Source organism: Cibotium barometz, chromosome 11 (genome assembly GCF_041138505.1).
Source record: "Cibotium barometz isolate CiBa-2024 chromosome 11, ASM4113850v1, whole genome shotgun sequence".
In the NCBI taxonomy this organism is placed as follows: Eukaryota; Viridiplantae; Streptophyta; class Polypodiopsida; order Cyatheales; family Cibotiaceae; genus Cibotium; species Cibotium barometz.
Genome location: NC_141056.1, coordinates 59163374 through 59186843, shown reverse-complemented (window position 1 = coordinate 59186843; position 23470 = coordinate 59163374). Strand labels below are relative to the sequence as shown.

The window sequence follows — 23470 nt, the reverse complement described above, 5'->3', positions numbered from 1 at the left end:
ATCATACAGATGAGCATGCCATTAAGAAGGCCTTATTTAATAAATGAGTCCTCAAAACCGTGATCTTTTCATAATATAAGATTGCACTTGGGCCCATTGTATGAAAGCAAATGAGAAATCTTACCTCCCTGTATTCCACATGCTTGGTGGAATTAGGGCCTTCCTCTAGCCAATTTTACTTTGAGAGCCAGACCACTTGCATCCCCCAAATAACCACAAGGACTGAACTTAAATAAAGAGGGTACAAGTTCATGACCCCATAGTAAACGCACGGCCCAGCAGCAGACTGCATGACAATTTATGTGTGGAGCTTTTACCTTTTCAATAAAAAGACAACCATCTCCTGATGTGTGCATCCACCTTTTCCCCTCATAAGTTCCACAAAAAAATACACTTAACATTACTCTCCACGTTCCAGTATATACATTCTGACACTTTAATAGCAACACAACAACAAAGGAAATGATTATATATAGTGAACCCTACTGAGGCTTGCCCCACCATGAGTAGAGAAATTAAGAAAATTACGAACATCAAAAAAGATTTGTAACATGGGGCTGTTTTCAAACATGCCTCCTGCGAAAAAAAAGGGACATCTTGTGCAATATTACACGAGTGTAGCCCCATGTGCTCTAGGGTTAAAAGGCACAACAAACCAACAAAAAATACAGAGAAGGGACATGGAAAAGGTTTTTTAAAAAAGGACTTGCTTTTATGGGCCCGACTGCTATCTCCGCAAGTGAAAGTTTACAACAGCAGGCTGCATAAATGCTTGCTGGACAGATATAGCAAACGGAAAAATGGGATGAAAAATGAAAGACGCTACTCTCTTCACACGACCATCACCAGGTCCAAACTCAAGGCCTGCATTCAAAAATTATGCAGCAACTTTTCAATGTTAAGAGAGACAATATATATAGGGGAAAGGTGGGAATAGGGGGTGAAGTTGAATACTTTCGTCTTTACCAAGGCTGGATGCATAACTAACCCCTGCCCCCTGTCAGAGGGGACCCAACCACCCCACCTGGTGACAATAGACGGGCAAGATATCCAGGTTGCCCATCAAGGATAAATAGGAAATCTTGCCCTTCCGACTCCTTGCCTCCATGTATGGGGCGGGGAGGGTTGTGAATCCAGCCCAATATTACCAATTGTTTGCATCTTCTGCTCAAAGGTCGTATATTATGACTGGATTAAAATTTCAATTATTACTGTTGCAGAGACAAGGGTGAAAAGTCTGGACGATCCTTAAGAGACTGCAGATGACAGCTTTAGATGATACTACATGTCATCCTTAAAATACCTGGATTGATCTTAAACTTAAGTGCGTTTGGTTTGCGCCTGGAGATGAACTTTATCGGATGCTCCATGCATGGTTTATATTGATCCGTTGCTGAAATAAGCTGCCCATGAGAACAGGAAAAGCAGTAAATTAGGGACTCTCTGCACATGTAAGCTTGAGAGAAATAATAGAAATCCGACTTACATACCAGGCCTAAGACAATATATCATCACAGAATAACAGAGGCTCCAGAGTCCAAGGTAATAGGTTAGCCCTCACAAAAAAGCACCAAATCTCTAGACTCTCTCAAACTGTCTATGCTACAAAGCACTTAAATAAAACAAAATGCCCCTTCCATCCTTTTCAAAATATAAATGACAGCATAATTGCCTTGTTTGTGTGAGAGAGTATTTTTTTCTTTTTTCTTTTTAAATTGTTTTGTGCGTGTGTGTGTGCGCGTTTTGTTATGGGTGTTTTTCCAGTGGGGATTCTTTTGGCACGTAGACACATTGCTTCAGCCTCATGTAGGCCATCTGCTCTCACCCACATGAGACAATGCCCCATCTTCTGTGGTACTCCTCCCACTCTCGAGACCTCCTGGACAAATTGTCATGGCACCAACGGGCACAATTTCTAGGCAAACTTCTGGGAGGCCGTTTTGGCTTTTTGCTCTCCACCATTGCCATCTTGTGCAGTCTTTCTGAATTGGATGAGATTCTGGGCACTCCGGAGTATCTACCATGTCCGGAATCAGCTGCTTTTTTCCGTGGTTCATGTCGACCTTTTTTCCTTCTTCCATAGATCATGTCATCTTTGCCATACAGATGCCGAGACAGAGGAGCACTATATATGCCGATGTCCGGTATACTATCAGATCAGGGGGAGGTTCCACTGCCTCTTCCGAGGCGGATTTGGACCACTGTCCACGATCATGGACTTCCCGGATCAAAGATGCCTAGGGCTCTTCCTTCTAGAGCTTCACACACGCAGGGAATCACTATTGCAGTCCAGAACAGCAGAACCTACCCAAGGACAGAGCAGAGAGCTCTCACAGATTTCTTCCAAACCTGAGCTCCAAGGGTAGACGCCATCTGGACCCCATGCTGATGTAGGAGCCCGAACCAAAGGAGTAACATTGGACATATGCAGAGGTAGGTGACCTCAACCCAAAGGTCCCCGCCCATGCCTGTGCCACCATAGGAGGATCAGGGCCATCATCTTACACCATCACAGGACTTCCTCACGCCGGCTCAACTTTACCACTCCATGTTGCGGTGCCCCATGCAACATATCTTAGGATGATATACGAGCCTTATGCTCTTTGTACATGGATAAGCCCTAGCATCTCAACTTTAGCATTTTAACTTCGTCATTTTCTTTCATTTTGGTACCCATGATGATGTATTCCATGGACATGATGTAATCCTTTTGGTCTCATAGGTCATTTTGGCCTTTTGTATAACTTTCTTTCTTTCTCTCTCTCTCTATCTTATCAATGGTCTACACTTCTCGGCGTGGTATTCTTGTGAAGACTCCACTTTCGACATGAAGGTTTGATTCTTGGACTCTTATGTAGAGGAAAGCATCTCACGCAAGTCGGGAGGATTCTGAGGTGATTCCTATGGAACAAAAAACTCATAGGCTAAGTGATTGGGCATTACTAGTGAATTGTACTCATCTATGGTACTTGGAGTAACCAGGTGCAGAGCGGTAAGGAATCCTGGGCACACGCTATAGCATGCAAGTGGTATGGTTGTGTGACGCACAGCTGATGCTATCAGGGTTACACAAAAGCACGCTCGAGCTAAAGAGGATGAAACACATCCATGGTGTTGGTGTTGAGTGGATGAGAAAGAAAGAAAGCTATAATAAGGTCTACAAAAGGCCAAAATGACCTATGAGACCAAAAGGATTACATCATGTCCATGGAATACATCATGGGTACTAAAATGAAAGAAAATGACAAAGCTAAAATGCTAAAGCTAAGATGCTAGAGCTGATCCATGTACAAAGAGCATAAGGCTCGCATATCATCCTAAGATATCCCGCATGGGAGAGAGAGGTATAGAGAGAAAGAATACTCAAAGAGAGAGAGTATATGCACGACTCAATGATGATTCTATTGATGTGATTGAATTTCACCAAGTACAATGCTTTTTGTAGGCTTTAGTGTAGCCTTATCTTTTGACACATACATAGGACACATGTCCAACACACACACACACACACACCAATGACGTGGCACACTTATCCTATCCACATATAAGGGGGTGTTCACACCCAAGTAGGTGTTGACACACTCATACATATGAATAAGGTTACACACACAGGATGGTCACACACAAGATGAACACAGACAGAAAGCTTTGAAATACCCAACAAACCCCCCTTCGAAGCGACGGTGGTGAGACCCAACCGGCAAAGTAAGTAGCTACCTGCTAACTCCATCACATGCTGCAAGGGAGTGATCTAGCCATGCGCACCTCCCGTACCATGCTAGCCGTCCAATCAGCAAGTGAGCGAAGCAGCAAGGCCATCTCTTCGTCACCCCCCTAGCTCCTAACAGACATGACAGATAAGGAGCTTTACACAACGTGGTAAAAAACACAAACACGAACGCATACGTTGAACATTTATTACAAGTCATTTTTGGGGGACTACCCAAGCAAAGTACTCATGACACACACACCCACAAACACAAACAACAGAAATAACGAACCCCCCTTTCCAGGAATGCCCGTGGAGACGTTGATCTCTTGCGGGCAACACTTCCAGGCTAGTGCAGAAGCACCAACCATGGTGCTGCCGGAACTTCAAGCAATGTGATAAGCTTTCAAATTGAAAAGCCCCAAATTTTAATGAAGTAAAATCACTCTAATTAGGTGATTTTCAGTACATTGAAGAAACAGCCCAGGTTCAATTAGGTCAATTTTGGCCTACCCAATTTTTTGGATTGCAACAGGCTTCCGTTTTTATGCAGATCTGAAATTGCAGAAAAGCCCCAAAGTTTAGAAATTGTAGAAGCTTCAATTAATCAATTTACCTTGATTTTTGAAAAAGAAAACAAAAAAGCCCTAATTTTTGAATGTCGCAGAATAGGTACACGCAGCAGTGGGAGGAGAGTTGAGCACTTTATCACGCTAACCAGATAGAGATCAATGTAGCTGCAGTGTTTGTTTGGAAACCTTTTAGATGATGGAGGCAATTGGTGAGTGGCGGCAGCTGAGGCAGTGGACGGTGGGTGAGCAGCAGACTGGTGAGCGCCAGCAGCTGAGGCACTGGACCGCGAGCAACAGATGGCGTTTGTAAAGAGTCACAGGAGGCTTGATGTGGCACTAAAAGCAGACCAGATGTACATACGGGCGAGCTAGGCATCAAAAAGTGATCAAAACCAGCTCTTGTCTGGTAAGGCCACGAAGGGCAAACTACTGCCCAATAGCTGGTTGCTCAACCGGAGTCTTTGTCCCCCCAGTCCGCCGATCAGGCAGCTCAGCTCAGCCCAGCTAGCGGGGCTATCACGAGCTCCGCCAATAACGGTGGTGAGTCGGCGGAGCGATGGTGGAGGTGGCGGCGTTGGCTTGAATGCTGCTGGGGGCAAACAATGAGCGAAAGCTGTAGCGCAGGCAGAACGAAAGATGAAGGCTCTGGCGTGGACGCCAAAGGCTTTGATACCAATTGATGGTGTTAAGGTTACACGGAAGCACACTGGAGCTAAGGAGGATGAAAGACATCCATGGTGTTGGAGAGAGAGAGAGTATATGCACGACTCTGATGATTCTATTGATGTGATTGAACTTCACCAAGTACAATGCTTTTTGTAGGCTTTAGATTAGCCTTATCTTTTGACATTTACATAGGACACATGTCAACACACACACTCATGACATGTGGCACACTTATACACCCATGTAGGTATTCACACACATACATATGAATAAGGTTACACACATAGGATGGTTACACACACGATGAACACAAACGGGAAGCTCTGAAATACCTAACAAGTGGAAGTGGCCACTCTAGAGATAGAGGGAGCTAGTGAAGCCGAGGTGGATGGCAAAAAAATCAAAGTGGAAATGGCATACAATGCTATTATTGTGGAAAACCAAGGCATATAGAAAGGGACTGCTATAAAAATAAGAATGCCATAAAAAGTAGGAAGTTGGAGCAAGGAGGAAACTATGCATCGTCAAGTAAGCAGGCTAAGGATAGGACATGTAGAAAAGGTGGCTATAAAAAAACAGAATGACATAAAATGTGGGAAGTTGCAACAAGAGACTATGCATCATCAAGTAAGCAAGCTGAAGATAGAAGTGTAACTTTTTTTAATGCAGCATATGCTTAGTTCCACGACTGTCGATGCGCCAATTTTAGGAGATGTATGGTATGTTGATTCATGTGCCTCTAACCACATGACCAGCCATGGTGCACTAGTGGTTTAGAGAAATAAAGGGATTTGGAAAAACTAGTTATGTATAAATATGTAATGGTGAATAACGCACTCTACTGCGCATGTTGAGAAAGTCCATTTCTCTATGTAAGATGGCAAAACTAGTTATATAAAAACGTGTAATGATATATCATGCACCCTATTGTGCATGTTGGAAAAGTCCCTTTCTCTATGCAGGATAGCAAAATTATGCTTGATGATATGCTTTGTACGCTGAACATAACAAAGAACATAGTTTTTGTTGGACAAATGATTGAGCAAGGTCTAGAAGTGAGGTGGTTTAACTCTCATGGATGTTATGTGGAAGATTTCAATAACCAATGCAGCTTGGTTGCATAGGGAAATAAAGATAACAGAATGTTTACATTAGATGTAATAGAGCGAAGAGAGAGAGAATGCAGAGAAGACACCTCAATCTATCCACTTAACGACCCCCTCCCGCAAGCAAACGTATTTGCTTTATTACTTTGGAGAACTTCTGTTACAATGCAAAAAACTTACTGGAGATGACTGACGGAGGAATACCAAACGCAACAACAATGTAGGACAAATGTTTGTTGAACCATCAAACGGGTTGAAGAGACAACTACTATAAAGCCACTTTGGAAAGCCTTATCAACACCTTTCCCTAGTGTATGCTTCATGTGCTTTGGTTACGCTCTTCTTCACGGACTCAATAATTTCTGAGAATGCTTATGTGGTCTTGTGGTCTTGTTAGCCTCCAATGATGGTGACACCATCCTTGTAAGAAGAGACGAGAAACGGCGACCAAATGCTACCTCATATGGAGTCCTACCAATGCTAGATGAATGAGTGTCAGCAAGGATTGCCTGAACAAAGGAAGATACTTTTCCCATTTTGACTGCTTGTCATGGCAATACGATTTGGGAATATCAAAGGCCAATTGATTGCATATCTATATCTAAACATATGCACTAGTCGACTGCAACTTAGTCCCAAAGTTATCAAATTTTCAATATGTCCCTAGGGCGATAGCCTAGTATATAAGACTTTGGACTTTCTACGGTTTACATCCTCTTGGGAACACCCCATACTAGGGTGTGTTCGCATGCAGGAGGGGACGTAGGCTTCCCTCTGCACACCTTAGGCCGTCTTCGTTCAATCATCCAATGCTTGCTTCCACCTTCCTCTTCGGCGATCCAACAGCGGCGACAACAGTGTGCAATGCTTACCCTTCAAGCTCACGCTCTGGAACTTGGACAATGGTTGCCATGCATCGTGACTCAACCTACGACGCCCAGTTCTTTCAAAGTTGTGCATGGTGTTCACTCCAATCGGCTCAGCGACTAGCTTGTGGGGTTCGTCCCACAGCTTGTCCATTGCCTACAAAGTGGCCAATATGTGGAAGGGTGATACCCCCTTGTGGTACTCGGGTGTGTGTGTGTGTGTGTGTGTGTGTGGTAAGTAGTATGGGAGGTGTGTGTGTAACGGGGTGAAATTTCCATGTGCGACTAGGAACGGAATAAGACCTTTTGGAAAAAAAAAAGAGGAGGGAGTAAACTTGGAATCTCTGTATGAAGTAATTGTCCATGGTAAACCACGAACTGGATACCAAAGTCGAATAAACAAGCGACCAATATCTTCTGATGTGGCTATCTACTTGCACAGAACATTCAAAACTTACTGAACCATTCAACAATGGTCAAACAGCATGTATGTATTTGCATGTTTTTAGCATTTTATGGCACAAGCTGAAAATCAAATAGGTTGTAAAGTGCAGACCCTCCATACAAAGAGAGGGGGGGAATACATGTCCATTGCTTTCAAAGCTTTTATGGCAGAAAAGGGCATAATGCATCAATGCACGATGCCATATTCTCCTCAGCAAAATGGTATCGCTGAGAGAAAAAACAGGTCATTCATGGAAATGGCTAGATGCATGGTTAAAGGCAAAGACTTACCTCACAAATTCTAGATGGAGCCAATCATGTGTGCTACACGTGTTGAATAGAAGTCCTACTAAAGCATTGAAAAGCATAGCACCATATGAGGTCCGGTACGAAAGGAAACCTAAAGTTGATCACTTTAGAGTTTTTGAATATATAGCTTATGCACATATACCTCAGCAATTGCGAGGTAAGCTTGATGACAAAGCAGCGAAGTGCATATTTGTGGGCTACAGCAATGGCAGTAAAGGCTACCGTCTCTTTAATCCTTCCACAAAGGATTTTGGACAACAGAGACGATGTGTTTGCTGAAAATTTAGACCAGCCATTGGCTGAATTTTTTGGGCAGCCACCTTCAGGCCCACTTAGCATGTTTGAAGGACTTCTCCCGTTGGGAATCGATGGCACAACAGATCAGCCATCAACTTTGCCTAATGGACAGCATTTGGGTGCTCAAATTCAGCCCATAAATAAGCTCATTACACCTCAAAATGTAGAGGAAGCAGAGGAACAAGAGCGGACACAACGGAAGAGGCTAGAGTTGTGCCTTGTTGGCTGCTCCGTACAGTGCAGGAGAGTAAGTTTTCAGCTCCACTTGGTAGCACGACACGTGCTGGTTCACGTAATGCAAGAGAACATGTAGATGTTGCTTGCATGAGTACACTTTATGATGCAAATGAGCCAGATTCATTTGAAGAGGCTCATGAGGATGAGCATTGGGAAAAGCCATGCAAAATGAGATGGATTCTATCCATAAAAACAACACATGGGAGCATTGGGAAAAGCCATGCAAAATGAGATGGATTCTATCCATAAAAACAACACATGGGATTTGGTAGACTTGCCTGCTAGCAAGAAGCCCATTGGCACAAAGTGGGTATACAAGTTCAAAGAAAGTCTGGTGGTACCATTGACAAATACAAGGCCAGGCTAGTGACCAAAGGATATGCCTAGAAAAAGGGCATTGATTATGATGAGACTTTCGCACCTACTTCTCGTATGGCCACAGTTAGATGTGTTGTTGCATTGGCTGACCCTCATGGATGGAAAGTGCATCAGTTGGACATAAAATCAACTTTTCTCAATGGGGATTTGTAGAAAGAAGTTTATGTAAATCAGCCCATTGGTTTTGTGATGCATGGTCATGAAAACAAAGTATGCAAGCTTCGAAAAGCACTTTATGGTCTCAAGCAAGCTCCCCGAGCTTGGTATGAGAAGATACATACTTATTTGACAAGGTAGGATTTTCGCAATTGTCCAATAGAGAGCACCCTCTATGTGAAAGAGGATCATGGCACTTTGATTATGCTCATTCTTTAGGTGGATGAGATGTTGCTAACTGGAAATGATATGGAGAAAATTTCAGCATTCAAAGCTGAATTGCAAACGTCATTTGAGATGACAGATTTGGGATTGTTGCATTATTACTTGGGCATACAATGTGTGCAGACAGATGTTGGGATTTATGTACAGCAAACAAAGTACATTCAAAAGCTATTGCACAAATTTGGGTTTCAAGATTGTAAGCCCATCTCCACTCCGATGGAGCCAAGGCTCAAATTGAGCATGTATGATGTTGGAGAGCCTTTTGATATGAGTGTTTACAGCCAAGCAGTGGGCTGCCTCATATACTTATACAAAACATGCACGGGTATGCAGTTTGGGTTTCCCAGTGTAGCAAATTTATGCACAGCCTAGGCACAAAGCATTGGCATGCATCTTCCGCTATCTTCAGGGCTCTTTGGATCTTGCTTTGGTATATCCCAGGGCGGCAGCTTGCAATTACATGCTTACAGTGATTCAGACTGGGCTGGTGACTACGATACATAGCAATCCACCAATGGGAATTGTGGCATTCATGCATATCATGGTTGAGTAAAAAGCAACCCACTGTTGCGACATCTACTTGTGAAGTTGAGTATAGGGCAGCCTTTTCAACCACAGTAGATTGTGTATGGCCGAGGAGATTGATGGCTGACCTTCGTGAGAGTCAGCAAACACCTGCCACCATACTCACTAACAGCCATTGTGCTATAGCCGTGGCACGAAACCCAGTGTTTCATGGACGTACTAAGCACATAGAGATTCATTATCGTTATGTCAGGGAGAGCATACATGCAGGGGAGATCTCATTATCTTACTGCTCTCCACAGGACAATGTTGCAGATCTATTCACGAAGACGTTGCCTCGAGAGAAGTTTCAAGCTTTCCGCAAAGCTTTAGGCTTACTCTGCTATAGAGAGTGATATGTTGCTGACCTTGTACAAGTTCACATTGCCACTGCAGGGGGGATTTATTGGCATATATGCTATGAGTAGTGCCACATGCCCATCTCCACTCCGATGGAGCCAAGGCTCAAATTGAGCGTGTATGATGTTGGAGAGCCTTTTGATATGAGTGTTTACAGCCATATACTTATAGAACACATGCCCGAGTATGCAGTTTGGGTTTCCCAGTGTAGCAAATTTATGCACAGCCTAGGCACAAAGCATTGGCATGCATCTTCCGCTATCTTCAGGGCTCTTTGGATCTTGCTTTGGTATATCCCAGGGCGGCAGCTTGCAATTACATGCTTACAGTGATTCAGACTCGGCTGGTGACTACGATACATAGCAATCCACCAATGGGAATTGTTTCTTTTTGGGGCATTCATGCATATCATGGTTGAGTAAAGCAACCCACTGTTGCGACATCTACTTGTGAAGCTGAGTATAGGACAGCCTTTTCAACCACAGTAGATTGTGTATGGCCGAGGAGATTGATGGCTGATCTTCGTGAGAGTCAGCAGACACCCGCCACCATACTCACTAACAGCCATTGTGCTATAGCCGTGGCACGAAACCCAGTGTTTCATGGACGTACTAAGCACATAGAGATTCATTATCGTTATGTCAGGGAGAGCATACATACAGGGGAGATCTCATTATCTTACTGCTCTCCACAGGACAATGTTGCAGATCTATTCACGAAGACGTTGCCTCGAGAGAAGTTTCAAGCTTTCCACAAAGCTTTAGGCTTACTCTGCTATAGAGAGTGATATGTTGCCGACCTTGTAAAAGTTCACATCAAGGTGGTACCAAACATTATGTACTGTACGGATCCGTACGTACTGTACGTTGTTTGGTACGGAAAAAATTTTAAGGTACGTAAAAATACGTACCATTGGTAAAAATACATAAAATCTCGGAAATTTCAGCCACCTACATAAAATTTCAGTCCATGTCCACATTGACATATAAAACTTGAGAGAGAGAGAGAGAGAGAGAGAGAGAGAGAGAGAGAGAGAGAGAGAGAGACTTGAAGGAGAGGGAGGCTGAGAGCTCAGTGCACGGTCCACAGATGGTGGGCTAAGGCTCTGAGAGAGAGAGAGAGAGAGAGAGAGAGAGAGAGAGAGAGAGAGTTATGTTGCTGCCTTGGGGGCCTGAGCAAGGGTGGGTGGGCAAAGGGGGCGGGCCAGCATATTGCCAGCCGTACTGGGCGCAAAAAAAAGCCGTACTGGGGGCAAAAAGGGTGGGTGGGGAAAGGGGGGCGGATGTCATGTGCATCACAGATGCCATGGACATTTCCAGGGCTAGATCCAGAAGAGGCAAGCAGATAAAGATTATGAACTAGTAGAAGATGGACATGGAGCAGAACTTGGAGCCAAGCATGGATCAAAGGGGCTGTCGGCTGCAAGAAGGAGGATGCAGGTTGCCAGAGTAGCTGTTGGCTGACGTCAGCAAGGTGTAGGCAGCAAGCGCATCAAGAAGGACCAGTCGGCTGAATTTAATAGAGCATTTAATGCATTTTAATGATTTTATGAGTCAAGAGCTGGCCGACCAGCAGTCGGCCAGTCTTCCACAAGCTCCAAGGCCTATATAAAGGCACCTTTGCTCAATGTTGGATTCATTCACTCCCACTAGGGGTGTGGGTCACTTAGAGGTCCCATAGGGGACAGAATTTAGGGTTAGGAACCTTTTTATGAAGGCAGCCCATGGCTGTACAGATTTGTACCTTTTTTTGTACATAGTATATACTGAAATTCCAGCACTTCTTACTCTCTCTCTCTACTCTCTCTCTACCTGCGTTTTTGCTTCATGGTGCGTTTTTGCATCAGAAGGTCTTCAAGAGTGTTTAGGGCTGAAAGAAGACTCCCAAAGCTTCCGCACGTTACATTGGTATCAGAGCATCAGGCTCAGCTACGCTAAACGCTGATTCAGTCCCATATGATGGTGTACAGGTCCAAGGTACAGGAAAGTACACGGATTCGACGCCCAAGACAAGAACACAGATCGGGAAGAACTCCCAGGAGGTTTGTTGGTGGTGTTCCACAGTGCCAGATGGGGATGTCAGTTCCGTGAGCCAGATGGGTTCTAAGGGAACGGTCCCAAGGGAGGTTGATCCTCCAAGGGTGATGTGAGAGTGCCAGACTCAGTTCCAGGAACGAAGACCAAGACGGTGTTCAGAATCAGGGCAGGAATGGATTGTGGACTAGAGGAAGACCAGCTGCATAGATCTTCATCAGAGACAGAGTGGTTTGGAGAACAGACCGGATTTTCAGAGAAAAAGGTTTGCCAGGGATGGATGATGATAGAGGGACTTCGGAACAGGATTGGGATGATGACAGTCATCCAAGAGCAGGTTGGATTCCCGTCATCAAGTTTAGCAGAGGGGGATGTCATGTGCATCACAGATGCCATGGACATTTCCAGGGCTAGATCCAGAAGAGGCAAGCAGATAAAGATTATGAACTAGTAGAAGATGGACATGGAGCAGAACTTGGAGCCAAGCATGGATCAAAGGGGCTGTCGGCTGCAAGAAGGAGGATGCAGGTTGCCAGAGTAGCTGTTGGCTGACGTCAGCAAGGTGTAGGCAGCAAGCGCATCAAGAAGGACCAGTCGGCTGAATTTAATAGAGCATTTAATGCATTTTAATGATTTTATGAGTCAAGAGCTGGCCGACCAGCAGTCGGCCAGTCTTCCACAAGCTCCAAGGCCTATATAAAGGCACCTTTGCTCAATGTTGGATTCATTCACTCCCACTAGGGGTGTGGGTCACTTAGAGGTCCCATAGGGGACAGAATTTAGGGTTAGGAACCTTTTTATGAAGGCAGCCCATGGCTGTACAGATTTGTACCTTTTTTTGTACATAGTATATACTGAAATTCCAGCACTTCTTACTCTCTCTCTCTACTCTCTCTCTACCTGCGTTTTTGCTTCATGGTGCGTTTTTGCATCAGAAGGTCTTCAAGAGTGTTTAGGGCTGAAAGAAGACTCCCAAAGCTTCCGCACGTTACAGCGGGCCAGCATATTACCAACCGTACTGGGCGGAAAAAAAACGTACGGATGTACGGTGCGGATTGGATCTGTATGTACGTTTTGATCCTACCTTGGTTCACATTGCCACTGCAGGGAGGATTTATTGGCATATATGCTATGAGTAGTACCACATGCCCATCTCCACTCCGATGGAGCCAAGGCTCAAATTGAGCATGTATGATGTTGGAGAACCTTTTGATATGAGTGCTTACAGCCAAGCAGTGGGCTGCCTCATATACTTATACAACACACGCCCGGGTATGCAGTTTGGGTTTCCCAGTGTAGCAAATTTATGCACAGCCTAGGCACAAAGCATTGGCATGCATCTTCCGCTATCTTCAAGGCTCCTTGGGTCTTGCTTTTGATATATCCCAGGGCGGTAGCTTGCAATTACATGCTTACAGTGATTCAGACTGGGCTGGTGACTACGATACATAGCAATCCACCAATGGGAATTGTTTCTTTTTGGGGCATTCATGCATATCATGGTTGAGTAAAAAGCAACCCACTGTTGCGACATCTACTTGTGAAGCTGAGTATAGGACAGCCTTTTCAGCCACAATAGATTGTGTATGGCTGAGGAGATTGATGGCTGATCTTCGTGAGAGTCAGCAGACACCCGCCACCATACTCACTGACAGCCATTGTGCTATAGCCGTGGCACAAAACCCAGTGTTTCATGGACGTACTAAGCACATCGAGATTCATTATCATTATGTCAGGGAGAGCATACATGCAAGGGAGATCTCATTATCTTACTACTCTCCATAGGACAATGTTGCAGATCTATTCACGAAGACGTTGCCTCGAGAGAAGTTTCAAGCTTTTCGCAAAGCTTTAGGCTTACTCTGCTATAGAGAGTGATATGTTGCCGACCTTGTACAAGTTCACATTGCCACTGCAGGGGGGATTTATTGGCATATATGCTATGAGTAGTGCCACATGTGAACATGGGCTAACCAAGGGCACCTTTCTCCCTTTGGGTTTTTCCCTTAGGATATCTCGTGTGAAAGGACACCACCACTTTTATTGTATTTTGATATTATGGAGTTGACTCTCCACTCATTCCAATGCAATCATATGTTTGCATCTTATCATCTTGTGTGTGCCTTCTTCTCTCTGCGTGCGTGGGTTCCTGTGCCAAAACCCTAGTTCAGTTGCAGCCAACAAAAACCCACTAAGAGTTTTGCCTGAAGAGTGGTTTGAAACCAACTGACTCAATGATGTCTGGCCTAGTATTGCACAGAAATATCTAGCTCCCCACCAAGTATAAGTACACGGTCTCATCAATCAGTGGTGAACTATCCTCAGTAGACAGATTTAACCCAACCTCCATTGGCGTTGCCGTCGGTTTTGGCTGAATCTGAGAGGACGATGTCATCTGCATAAAGTAGTATGGGGATCAATACGCCTGCCAATGTGGGACCAGCCCTGCCTAATCCGTCAATGAAGCTCGAGATCTCATCAATGTAGACGCCAAAAAGAGTGGGTGATAGAGGGCAGCCTTGTTTCACCCCAATAGTGCTGGAAATCTTTTGTGATGTACCCCTCCTGGGGCTCTCACTCGTCCAATGACGGACTCATAAAGGGCAATGATGCTCCAAACCATGTCAGATGGGACTCCCATCTCCTGTAGACGGTGTAGGAGGCGGGCATAGGGTACACTATCAAAAGCTTTGCGGAAATCCAAAAAGCAACAATAAATCCTCTGATGTGCTCTACCCTCCTCGATGATGGGTGAAGATGTGGTCAAGGGTGGAGTAGCTCCTCCGAAAGCCTGCCTGTCCTAAGGCTTTGCATCACACTCTCTCTGCAAATGAACTGAGCTCCTCCTCTAGCACCGATCCATAGAGTTTGGCCAATGTGTGGCCAATCATGATCTTCCTGTAATTATTAGGATCAAGTGGATCTCCAGGTTTGAGGATGGGGGTGATGGTGTTGGTGGACCAAGAGGGTGGAAATCCTTCACAAAGGGCTCTATTGAACATGTAGGCTAGTAGGGGTGCCACAGTATCATCAGCATGCAAGATGTACTCCTCATGATCCTGAGCTCGCCCATTACGTAGTCTGCCATCGCTAAGGAGGTTGCCGTCCTCGTCAAACTCAGGCTCTTTGACCTCATGTGAGAAGATAAGGGGAGCATCCTCATCTTCAAGAGCAGCTGAAGAGCTACCGGAACCACCCCGCATGTAGGTCTGCACCACCCCCCTCGAACTGCGACAACTGGTGCATCCGCGGGTGCCTACTAGCACTCCTCTCCCACTAGGTGCACACCCACGACAAGTACGAGTAAGTCGTTGATAAACCGCCTCGAGCTCTCTATAGGCCTCTACATAGATCCTCTCCTCCTCATCCTACTCTTTATGGAGTGTCCCCTACCAGCTTGAATGCATCCACATTCACCTGCAGTTTACAAATTACATAATCAGTGACTTATCAAGTGGTGTCCGCAGCAAGGGATTTCTTCATGTCCAGGGACCTGGCCGACAACAGGTCGGTTAGTCCACAAGTTCTTCAAAGGCCTATAAATAGCAAAGGCTAGGCTCATTGTTAGTCAGTCAGTCCCTAGGGATTTGGATCACAGATAGGGACTCTTTAGAGTCAAGATCACCTATTAAGGGCAAGGCTATGGCTGCCAAGAATGTTGTACCTTTTTGTACATTATGAATATACTGAGAACACAGGTATCTCTCTCTCTGCTCTTCATCTCTTGTTTGCATTTTGCATGTGTGTTCCTGGAAAGGTGTTTAGGGCTGAAAGAAGACACAAAGCTTCCATGCATGTGACATTGGTATCAGAGCTTCAGGTTCAGCAATGCTAGACACTGATGGTGTCCCAAATGAAGGTGCACAGTCCAAGGAGACTAACGTAGCATGTGTCAAGACCCCTAAAGCTGGTTGGTGTTAGGCAAACCAAGGGGAGTGTTTCATGAGAGTCGGTAGCCATTTGAGGCTTCCCAAGAGGCTCTTATGGAGTACTCCAAGGGATGAGATTCATCCAAGGGGTGGAGCCAGGGATGCCTATGACCAATCTTCAAGAAGAAGGATTCATGTTTGTTTTTAGGGATAGGGCAAGAAGGAAAGGGGACAAACTGGAACAGATGTACAAATGTGCATCAGATTTGGAGCGGAATTGGAGACAGTGCAAGGTTTTCAGTGAAAAGGTTGCTAGGAAGGGAAAGATTGTTAGCTCCGAGAAGTCCTGGTGTGAATACCTCTACCCACAGGCACTTTTTACTCTAGCTGGACAGAGCTTTTTCCCCGGAAACACACCCTTGTGTGTTGGGCCTTGAGCCTTCATTTTTTATTTTCTAGCACGACTCTCTCTCACGTTTTTTCTTAGAGCTTGACTGTGTGTATGTGTCAATGTGTGTTCTCTTGCATAGCTCCTACACCATAGCCAACATTGGTATCACAGCCTGTTAAGCTAAGGCTACAACTAAAAGGGTTCAGAGCACTCATTTTTCTTTTTCATAAAAGGAAACAGATTTACTGCTATGAAAAAGACCCAGAAATTTTTGATAATTGTAATTCCAATATACCTTTTCATCAAAATGGAAAAGAGATTGGTCAAAATATGCTGAAGGACTGTGTGATTGTGCATTGCAGGGGAGGGATGCAAGAGTTCTTCTGATGACCTGCCAGTAACAAACCACAACCATCATGATTAAAGTGGCAGATAGCATGACTACAGAACAATAAACACACACAAGACCTGCATATTATCAACCACTCTTCCCATTCATCAGACAGTTAAATGCCTCGTCAAAAGCTTCAAACATGGCAGCATGCTGCAAAAAAGATAAAAACAGAAACACGAAGGGCTATCTACACTAACACTTTTATCTTCCTCTAGAGGCACTTGACTCCTAGAATAAAAGCATCGGATCATAGATTCCCTTCAGAACCTGTGACTAGATAAATTATGAAGTGTCTTCCAACACTCACCAGTACAGAATTAAGAATCACCAGTACCAAATTCAGAATGTCATGAGAATTGAGTATACGTGGCATTTTGATTGCACAGAGGTCCATCATGAAGCTGTAAAATAATGACTGCCCAACTGAAAACCTGGACTTGGCTACATACCTGGGCATAGCCACTTGGCTTGGTGTTATTACAAGCAGCCTTCTGCTTCCTGAATTGCTCTCTTGCAGATTTGTTGTTAGAATACGAAGAGATAAACTGCATGTACGAGGGATAAGAGGGTGCAACTCGAAAATGATCATAATAGTGCTCAAACAGCTGTAAAAGCTCCTCAGATGAGTTCTGCATCAAAAAGTTAAGAGTCCATTAAGCTTCTTGCTGTTGGATCAATTGAGCCTTTCCAGCCACCATGCAATGATTTCATGGCAATCTATTCAATGCCACACCAAATCACAAGAGCTATACTGATTATTTCAAAAACAAGCTCACCTGGAAAAAGCCAAGTATCTCCGTTGATTCAAAGTTGTAGACAACAAAGAAAGCAGTCTGATGAGATGTATCTGTATTGTGTGAGACCTGGAGTATAACACAAAAGAAAACAAATGTGCATGCCTCAGTTAAGCATTATGTGCTCCTTGGCAAAGTGATGAGCCTCAAATGATTCTAATAACTGGCTTTGAAATTGGCACATAAGGAGATAGGAGAAAGCTATTTTCAGAGCTCGAGCTGGAGCTCCCCCCGTTGCCCGCCTGCGCCTGTCTCTGTCCTTGCCTCCCCCTTCCTTTTGCTTCACCATTGCCCCCTCCCTTCTTCGCCTCCCCACCCCTGCCCTTGTTCCACCTCCACCCCTTCTTCAGCGCTGCTAGCCCTTCCTTGCCCCCTGCGCAGCTCACCAGTCTGTGTGCCACCCCCGGTCCCCTCCTTTGCGCGGGGACTAGTATTTTTCCTCTTTTGGAGGCTCTGAGCATGTATTTCAGCCTGTTGGCTAGTTTTATCATTTAACTAATAGAAGGATCTATTTCCCGGGGAAAAAAAAAACAAAAACCGGCTTTGAAATCCCATTAAGAACAACCAGTAACAATCACATATATACATTTCAAGTCGCTTATTCACTAACCATAGCCAATATTGTTAGCACTATCAAAGGCAATAAAAGCACTAGTCTTTATAAGGTCCACCTACCACACCATCCACACTGCCAAACTTGATAAGCAGGTGATACCTGTCCAAAAACTGCACCTGTTAATAGAACAGGAGACAAGTGAGTCCATCAAAAATCTCAATTTTGAAGTTATTGAGGAAAAAATTTAAACACCAATGCCAAAATTCATCACCTTCCACATCACCAGATCCACATAATGTTGGAAGTGGTAGTAAAACCGTTTAAGACGCTGTGCTTTCTGTGCATCAAAAAGCTTGCATTACTACGCTAAAAAGGGTGGCAATACATGCAATGACAATGATAATGGTGATAGTGATTTTTGAGATGCTGACAAGATCCTTTACAACAAGAAAATATCAAGAGGGCAAAAAGGAAGACATGGAAGGTTTCAGACTCACAGCAACAGGATCAGCATCTTGACTCTCAATACTCCGGAAAATGTAAGATAGCAACCGCTGCTTCATGCCACCCAGCATCTGATCTCTTTCCATGTTGACACCTATCTCATTAGGTAAGTTAGCTTGAACAGTTGAGGTCTCCTGACTCGGCCTTGCTGGTGAAGGAAATCGGTGATTTGAACCTGTCAAACCTGACCTTGCAGTTTCATCATGAGCCCTTGCTGAGTTCATAATTTGATCAGTAACAGGACCTTCCGTATGAACCTCACCACTACCAATACTTCTGCTTGAAGAACCTTGTGACACCCTTGATCTTGCATGACCACTGCCAGTGTCATTAATGAAGGAGGTCAGAAGCCCATCAAGAGCATCCGCAGGCCCTCCAGTAACCCCAGCATAGATATCCCTTGTTCTAGTGGGTAATACAGTCCTAGAAGCAGATCCTTCAACATGACGTGACTGCAAGCGAGATCCTTCCCCATCAAACACCCTGCTGCTAACTACATACTCCACAGGTCCTTCAGATGTACGATGGACAGCCCCTCCGGGATCTCCATAAGTTATACTAGCCCCTGATACATCCCTGAACCGGCTATTACTTACAGTGTCACTGGAGCTATTATGGTAAAGTGACTGGCTTCCGTTTCTTTTGGTTTGGCTTTCAGTACTCGTGCTGCTGTAGGATATACCATATGAAACTGTGGGCCCTAGCTGGGTGTGGACACCCACATCACTGGCTGAGGGAGCTTGTGACCATTGTCCTCTATCACTATGAAAATGGCTGTACATTCTTGCATAGGTTCCAGATGAGCCAGCCATGTCGATCCCACCAGTGTCTAAAGGAAAACTGTTAAAAGATGCACGAGCACTGTCAGAAAACATCCTGTAAGGTGCACTAGTTTGATACAGTTGCCGTGCATCCATAAAACCCATGGTATGTCCATGATAAGGCTCATGTGAATTTCTGGATGTCCTTATTAACCCTTCTCCACTACCAATGCCACTCCCACGATGATGAACATGACTTGATAGACCTCCAATAACAAAACGGCTGGACTGCTGCCCTCTGCCTGGGTGATCTTGAAAATCTGATTTTAAAGAGAGAGCATTGGAGTCCACATCGAAAGACCCAAATGATACAGCTTTCTCAGATGAAAGACCTTTGATTTTACGAGAATTAATCTGCTGATTTTGAAACAAAGACTCCTCCTGTAAAAATCACACCTCAGTTACCAGCATCCAGTTACTTCAAGTAACTAATTTGTTCTCTCTACTGTCTGCTGCACGTTCCAGACAACCACTATGGTAAATTTGTCCAAACGGAAACAACTTGAACAAAAACATATATGCACAGCTATCAAGTTACTGTCTGTCACGCTGACTAAGAATCTAAACTTATTGTTTACTGGTAGTCATGTGGGATCAAAATCTAATATTGACGCAACATCCAAACTACAACTTATTGCTGTAAGCTCATCCAAAACAATGAAGTAAAATACATAACTCTACCTCGAAGTGTCCCATGTTACACTAAACCTCTCTGTTGAAAGACTCTCCTAACAGCAGCCTTGTCAAGGTAGCTGGCCTCAACCCTTCAAACTGCCACATTCTTACAGCAGATTCCAGATTATAGAGTCAATCCTATCAGGGGTAAGAACCAGGCCATCCTTAGAACCATTCATGCTTTTTCCAATTAACCTTCATCTTAGAAACCTCAGCTCCGTTCAGCTATAACCAATCAAGGTCACCGTGGAATCATGGACACTCTCGAATAAGAAACCCCATGCATGACAAATGGCTAAGTTAAGAAGTTAAGCCCCTAGGTGTCAGAGATGCACAGGCAATATCAGCAAAAGTTTTCTCCCTCTGAAAACAGCACATAAACATTCTGCAGGAGCCAACAATCCACACAGACCTTTCAAAGCTTTGCCAAGTTCATTTGATTTTCTGGTAGTACAAGGTTATTCCAGCTAAAGGGTCAACCTAAGATCTATACATGAAAGATAACGACTCTCTATATGCACATCTAGCAAAAATCGGGAATATAAACCAGCAGCTATGCAAGGATAAAATGATGATGATTTAATAATTTAGATCCTAGCAATCTGAAACCTCTCAGCCCTTCCGACAAGAATTTCAAATAATTCAAATCTGTTTGTTCCTTTAATTTTTTACACTATATTGAACCCAATCTGTCATGGTCTAAAGGTCAGGCATCTGGTTGGTCTAACACTATCCAAGGAAAGACCATCCAACATCTCCTGAAGCAATCATGTCTACAAATTAACAAACATGAACTGCCAGAACTAATCTGAGGATGTTGCGACATTGGCACCAATCAAAATCAGGATCCACGCTGTGGCCCTTGTGATTGACATCAGATGTCCCAGGCATAGGACAAGGTGCCCACAGATTACCAAGCAATGACAGGCAGCTAGTATTTGAGCCACTCCACAACCTATCCTCAATCCACAAATGCTCTTATGGCAAATGAACATGACCAGAAGATACTTGGCTCCACCTAGGAGGTACCTCTTGCTCCATACAACAATTCACACCTAACGGTGGGGCACTGCACAACTCCAATCTTAATTTTTTTGTGTCCACACTGTTGGTTCTACAAACCTGGCACTATTTTAGCCATCTCTTTTTCGGTTACTGCTTGTTTGTTGACAGTCACTAACTTTTTCTGTTCACAAATGATAGAATTTGGATTGAAATGACATAGTATTTGAGCCACACCACAACCTATCCTCAATCCAAAGTCTCTTATGGCGAATGAACATGATCAGAAAATGCATGGCTCCACCTTGGAGGTACCTCTTGTTCCATACAACAATTCACATATAATGCTGGGGCAGTGACCAACTCTGATCTTACTTTTATTGTGTCATCCACACTATTGGTTCTACAAACCTGGCACTACTTTAGCCATCTCTTTTTAGGTTACCACTTGTTTGTAGATAATTGCACTAACTTTTTCCATTCACAAATGCTACGATTTGGATTGGAACTACTATGCAAACAGAAAGGTGGCCCATATCGCCCTGTTACGAACTGCCTGCGTGCATCATAAGCAGCACAAGCCCTCTGCGATTTAGGCAGGTGTTTTCACGAGGAATGCACTCACACCTTCTGCATTGCTCCCAGAAAGTCCTACAAGTAGCAGCGTTTCAGCTCAATTTTATGGCTTGACAAACCCAAGCTAGATAAAAGAAAGTTTTCCCTGTGTAGTATAACACAACATTAAAATCACTAAGCAGATGATCCATGTGTAATACAACATGACATTCCACTAACCAAATAGGTAGCTGCACAATTACTGTCAATACCTCACAGTGAAAGGTAACAATTAAAAACAGCCAGGCCATTACCTATACAACCAAAAACCTTAGAGCACCATGTCAAACAATCAATAACAAAAGCAAAAAGTACCAAACCCATCCATCTCCATGTGCATGGAGGAAGTACATATTGGATTCTTGCTGTGTCCACACTCTTCTCTAATTTCTACTTGGTGACGTGTGTCAACGAATGGCAGAAATAATCGTGACAATAACAACATGCAAACCTACTTGTGCATGGGAGTTGAGAATGAGTTCATCGTCTTCTCTGCAAAAAGGTCCAATAGTCTGAACATCTACAAACATCCCTGCCTTCCTCACTTGCAGTATATGAATGGCCTGATAGCGCACTGATAGAATAGAAAGGAAATCGTCATACATGAAAATGCCAACATTGTGGGCCAGGTGGATAAAGTCATCATGAAATTTCCTTTCATCCACGATAGTTCCATCTGCTAATCTGAAACAATACAACCTTCTTTGAGTACACAGAAAAGCATGCAAAAAGAGGGTGCAAAAACTTATCTTCTATAGCTCATCAGTAAAGCAAGCACTCTAACAAACACTGGCTTTTCCCTATCAAGTGGCTAAAATATCACAACAATATAGAAAGAGGGAGAACACCAGATGGATTTACGGGCACCACCTAACAAGATACAATGTGATCTTCTCAATCGAAGGGACTCCAGGAACAGCTCCAGGCCTTGCAGGAGCATCAGAATCTGGAGCTGTAGCAGTGGCAAATATACCATAGCAGTTGCAGTCTGTTGCCAGGAAAAAATCTTTGCAAATAAGCTCATTTCCAGAAGCAAGATTTAAAGAATACAGCTGGGAGAAATAGCTTTCGAACTTTTTCCCCTTCGAAGGAAATTCTTCCTGTGTATCAGAGTTCCCTTTGCAGCAGTAGGTCAACCAATTGTGCCGATACACAACCAAATTTTGACAATTTCGACTAAAGCAGATCAGATACTGCCCATCATTTGAAAACTTTCGGAAATGATAATCTGGGCACTCCACATCATACACTGTATGGTTTGGAACAATGTTCTCATACAGCAATCTAGCTCTGTGAATCTGCAGTAGAAAGCAGTAACGAATGAGGTTTGGAGCAAGAAAAACACGCAATATCACTCTTTTTCTCATTGTGCAATACCATTTCACAAAGCTTCAAGGCACAATCAAAACAATTAAGCTTCGATTAAATCAGTAAATAGATGATAGTCAACCAAAGGAGAATCTCTCTGCTACTGAAAGAAACTGCCATCTACTTGAATACAACAACAACTAGCACAAGTCCCACCCCAACCTGAAATCAGGCTCGTGTCTCTGAAGTTCACATTTGAACAGCCCAGTGTAAATCTTCCCTTGTCTTCACAGATTGAAGTCAATCATCAAAAGCCTTTTCATGCTCCTCTGACAAGTTAATGTGACCAAGATGTCATGAAAAGGCCACCATCAACTTCCCAATGGATATCCTTTACATGACATTCAAAATATTGGGGTGATTTTAGAGTATCAATAAGTCCCAAGGTAAAAACATGAACATATAAGGGCCTCGCTAGCATCTTTCTTATTTCATAATGGCCTCACCAGTATCTTTACTCATGATATTTCATCCTAGGGCAATTCGTTAACTTCACAATGAAAAGTCCATCAAGAAGATCATCCAGTCCATCTGGGGCAAAATACACAGGTTTTATGTT

General features: G+C 43.9%; 1 protein-coding gene across 7 annotated transcripts in view; it reads right to left on the bottom strand.

The window, feature by feature from the left end:
- Window positions 1-507: 507 nt before the first annotated feature.
- DET1 (light-mediated development protein 1 / deetiolated1 (DET1)) overlaps window positions 508-23470 on the bottom strand; it is a 39043-nt gene continuing 16080 nt past the window's right edge. Inside the window, exons 2-13 of one of the 7 annotated variants that reach the window (XR_015267010.1) lie at window positions 22414-22841; window positions 21999-22227; window positions 18424-19632; window positions 18198-18263; window positions 18046-18102; window positions 17353-17439; window positions 17026-17205; window positions 16478-16573; window positions 4223-4264; window positions 3718-3841; window positions 1304-1403; window positions 508-864 (exon numbers count right to left, since the gene is read on the bottom strand). Coding sequence is in view for 6 of the 7 variants with exons in the window: in XM_086805549.1 (XP_086661675.1) it covers window positions 728-864; window positions 1304-1403; window positions 16478-16573; window positions 17026-17205; window positions 17353-17439; window positions 18046-18102; window positions 18198-18263; window positions 18424-19632; window positions 21999-22227; window positions 22414-22841 (2589 nt within the window). In the remaining variant the exon portion in view is untranslated. Of the gene's footprint in view, window positions 865-1303; window positions 1404-3717; window positions 4113-4222; window positions 4265-16477; window positions 16574-17025; window positions 17206-17352; window positions 17440-18045; window positions 18103-18197; window positions 18264-18423; window positions 19633-21998; window positions 22228-22413; window positions 22842-23470 lie in introns of those variants that run through there. The other 6 variants (XM_086805552.1, XM_086805554.1, XM_086805549.1 and 3 more) reach the window with 6 other exon arrangements.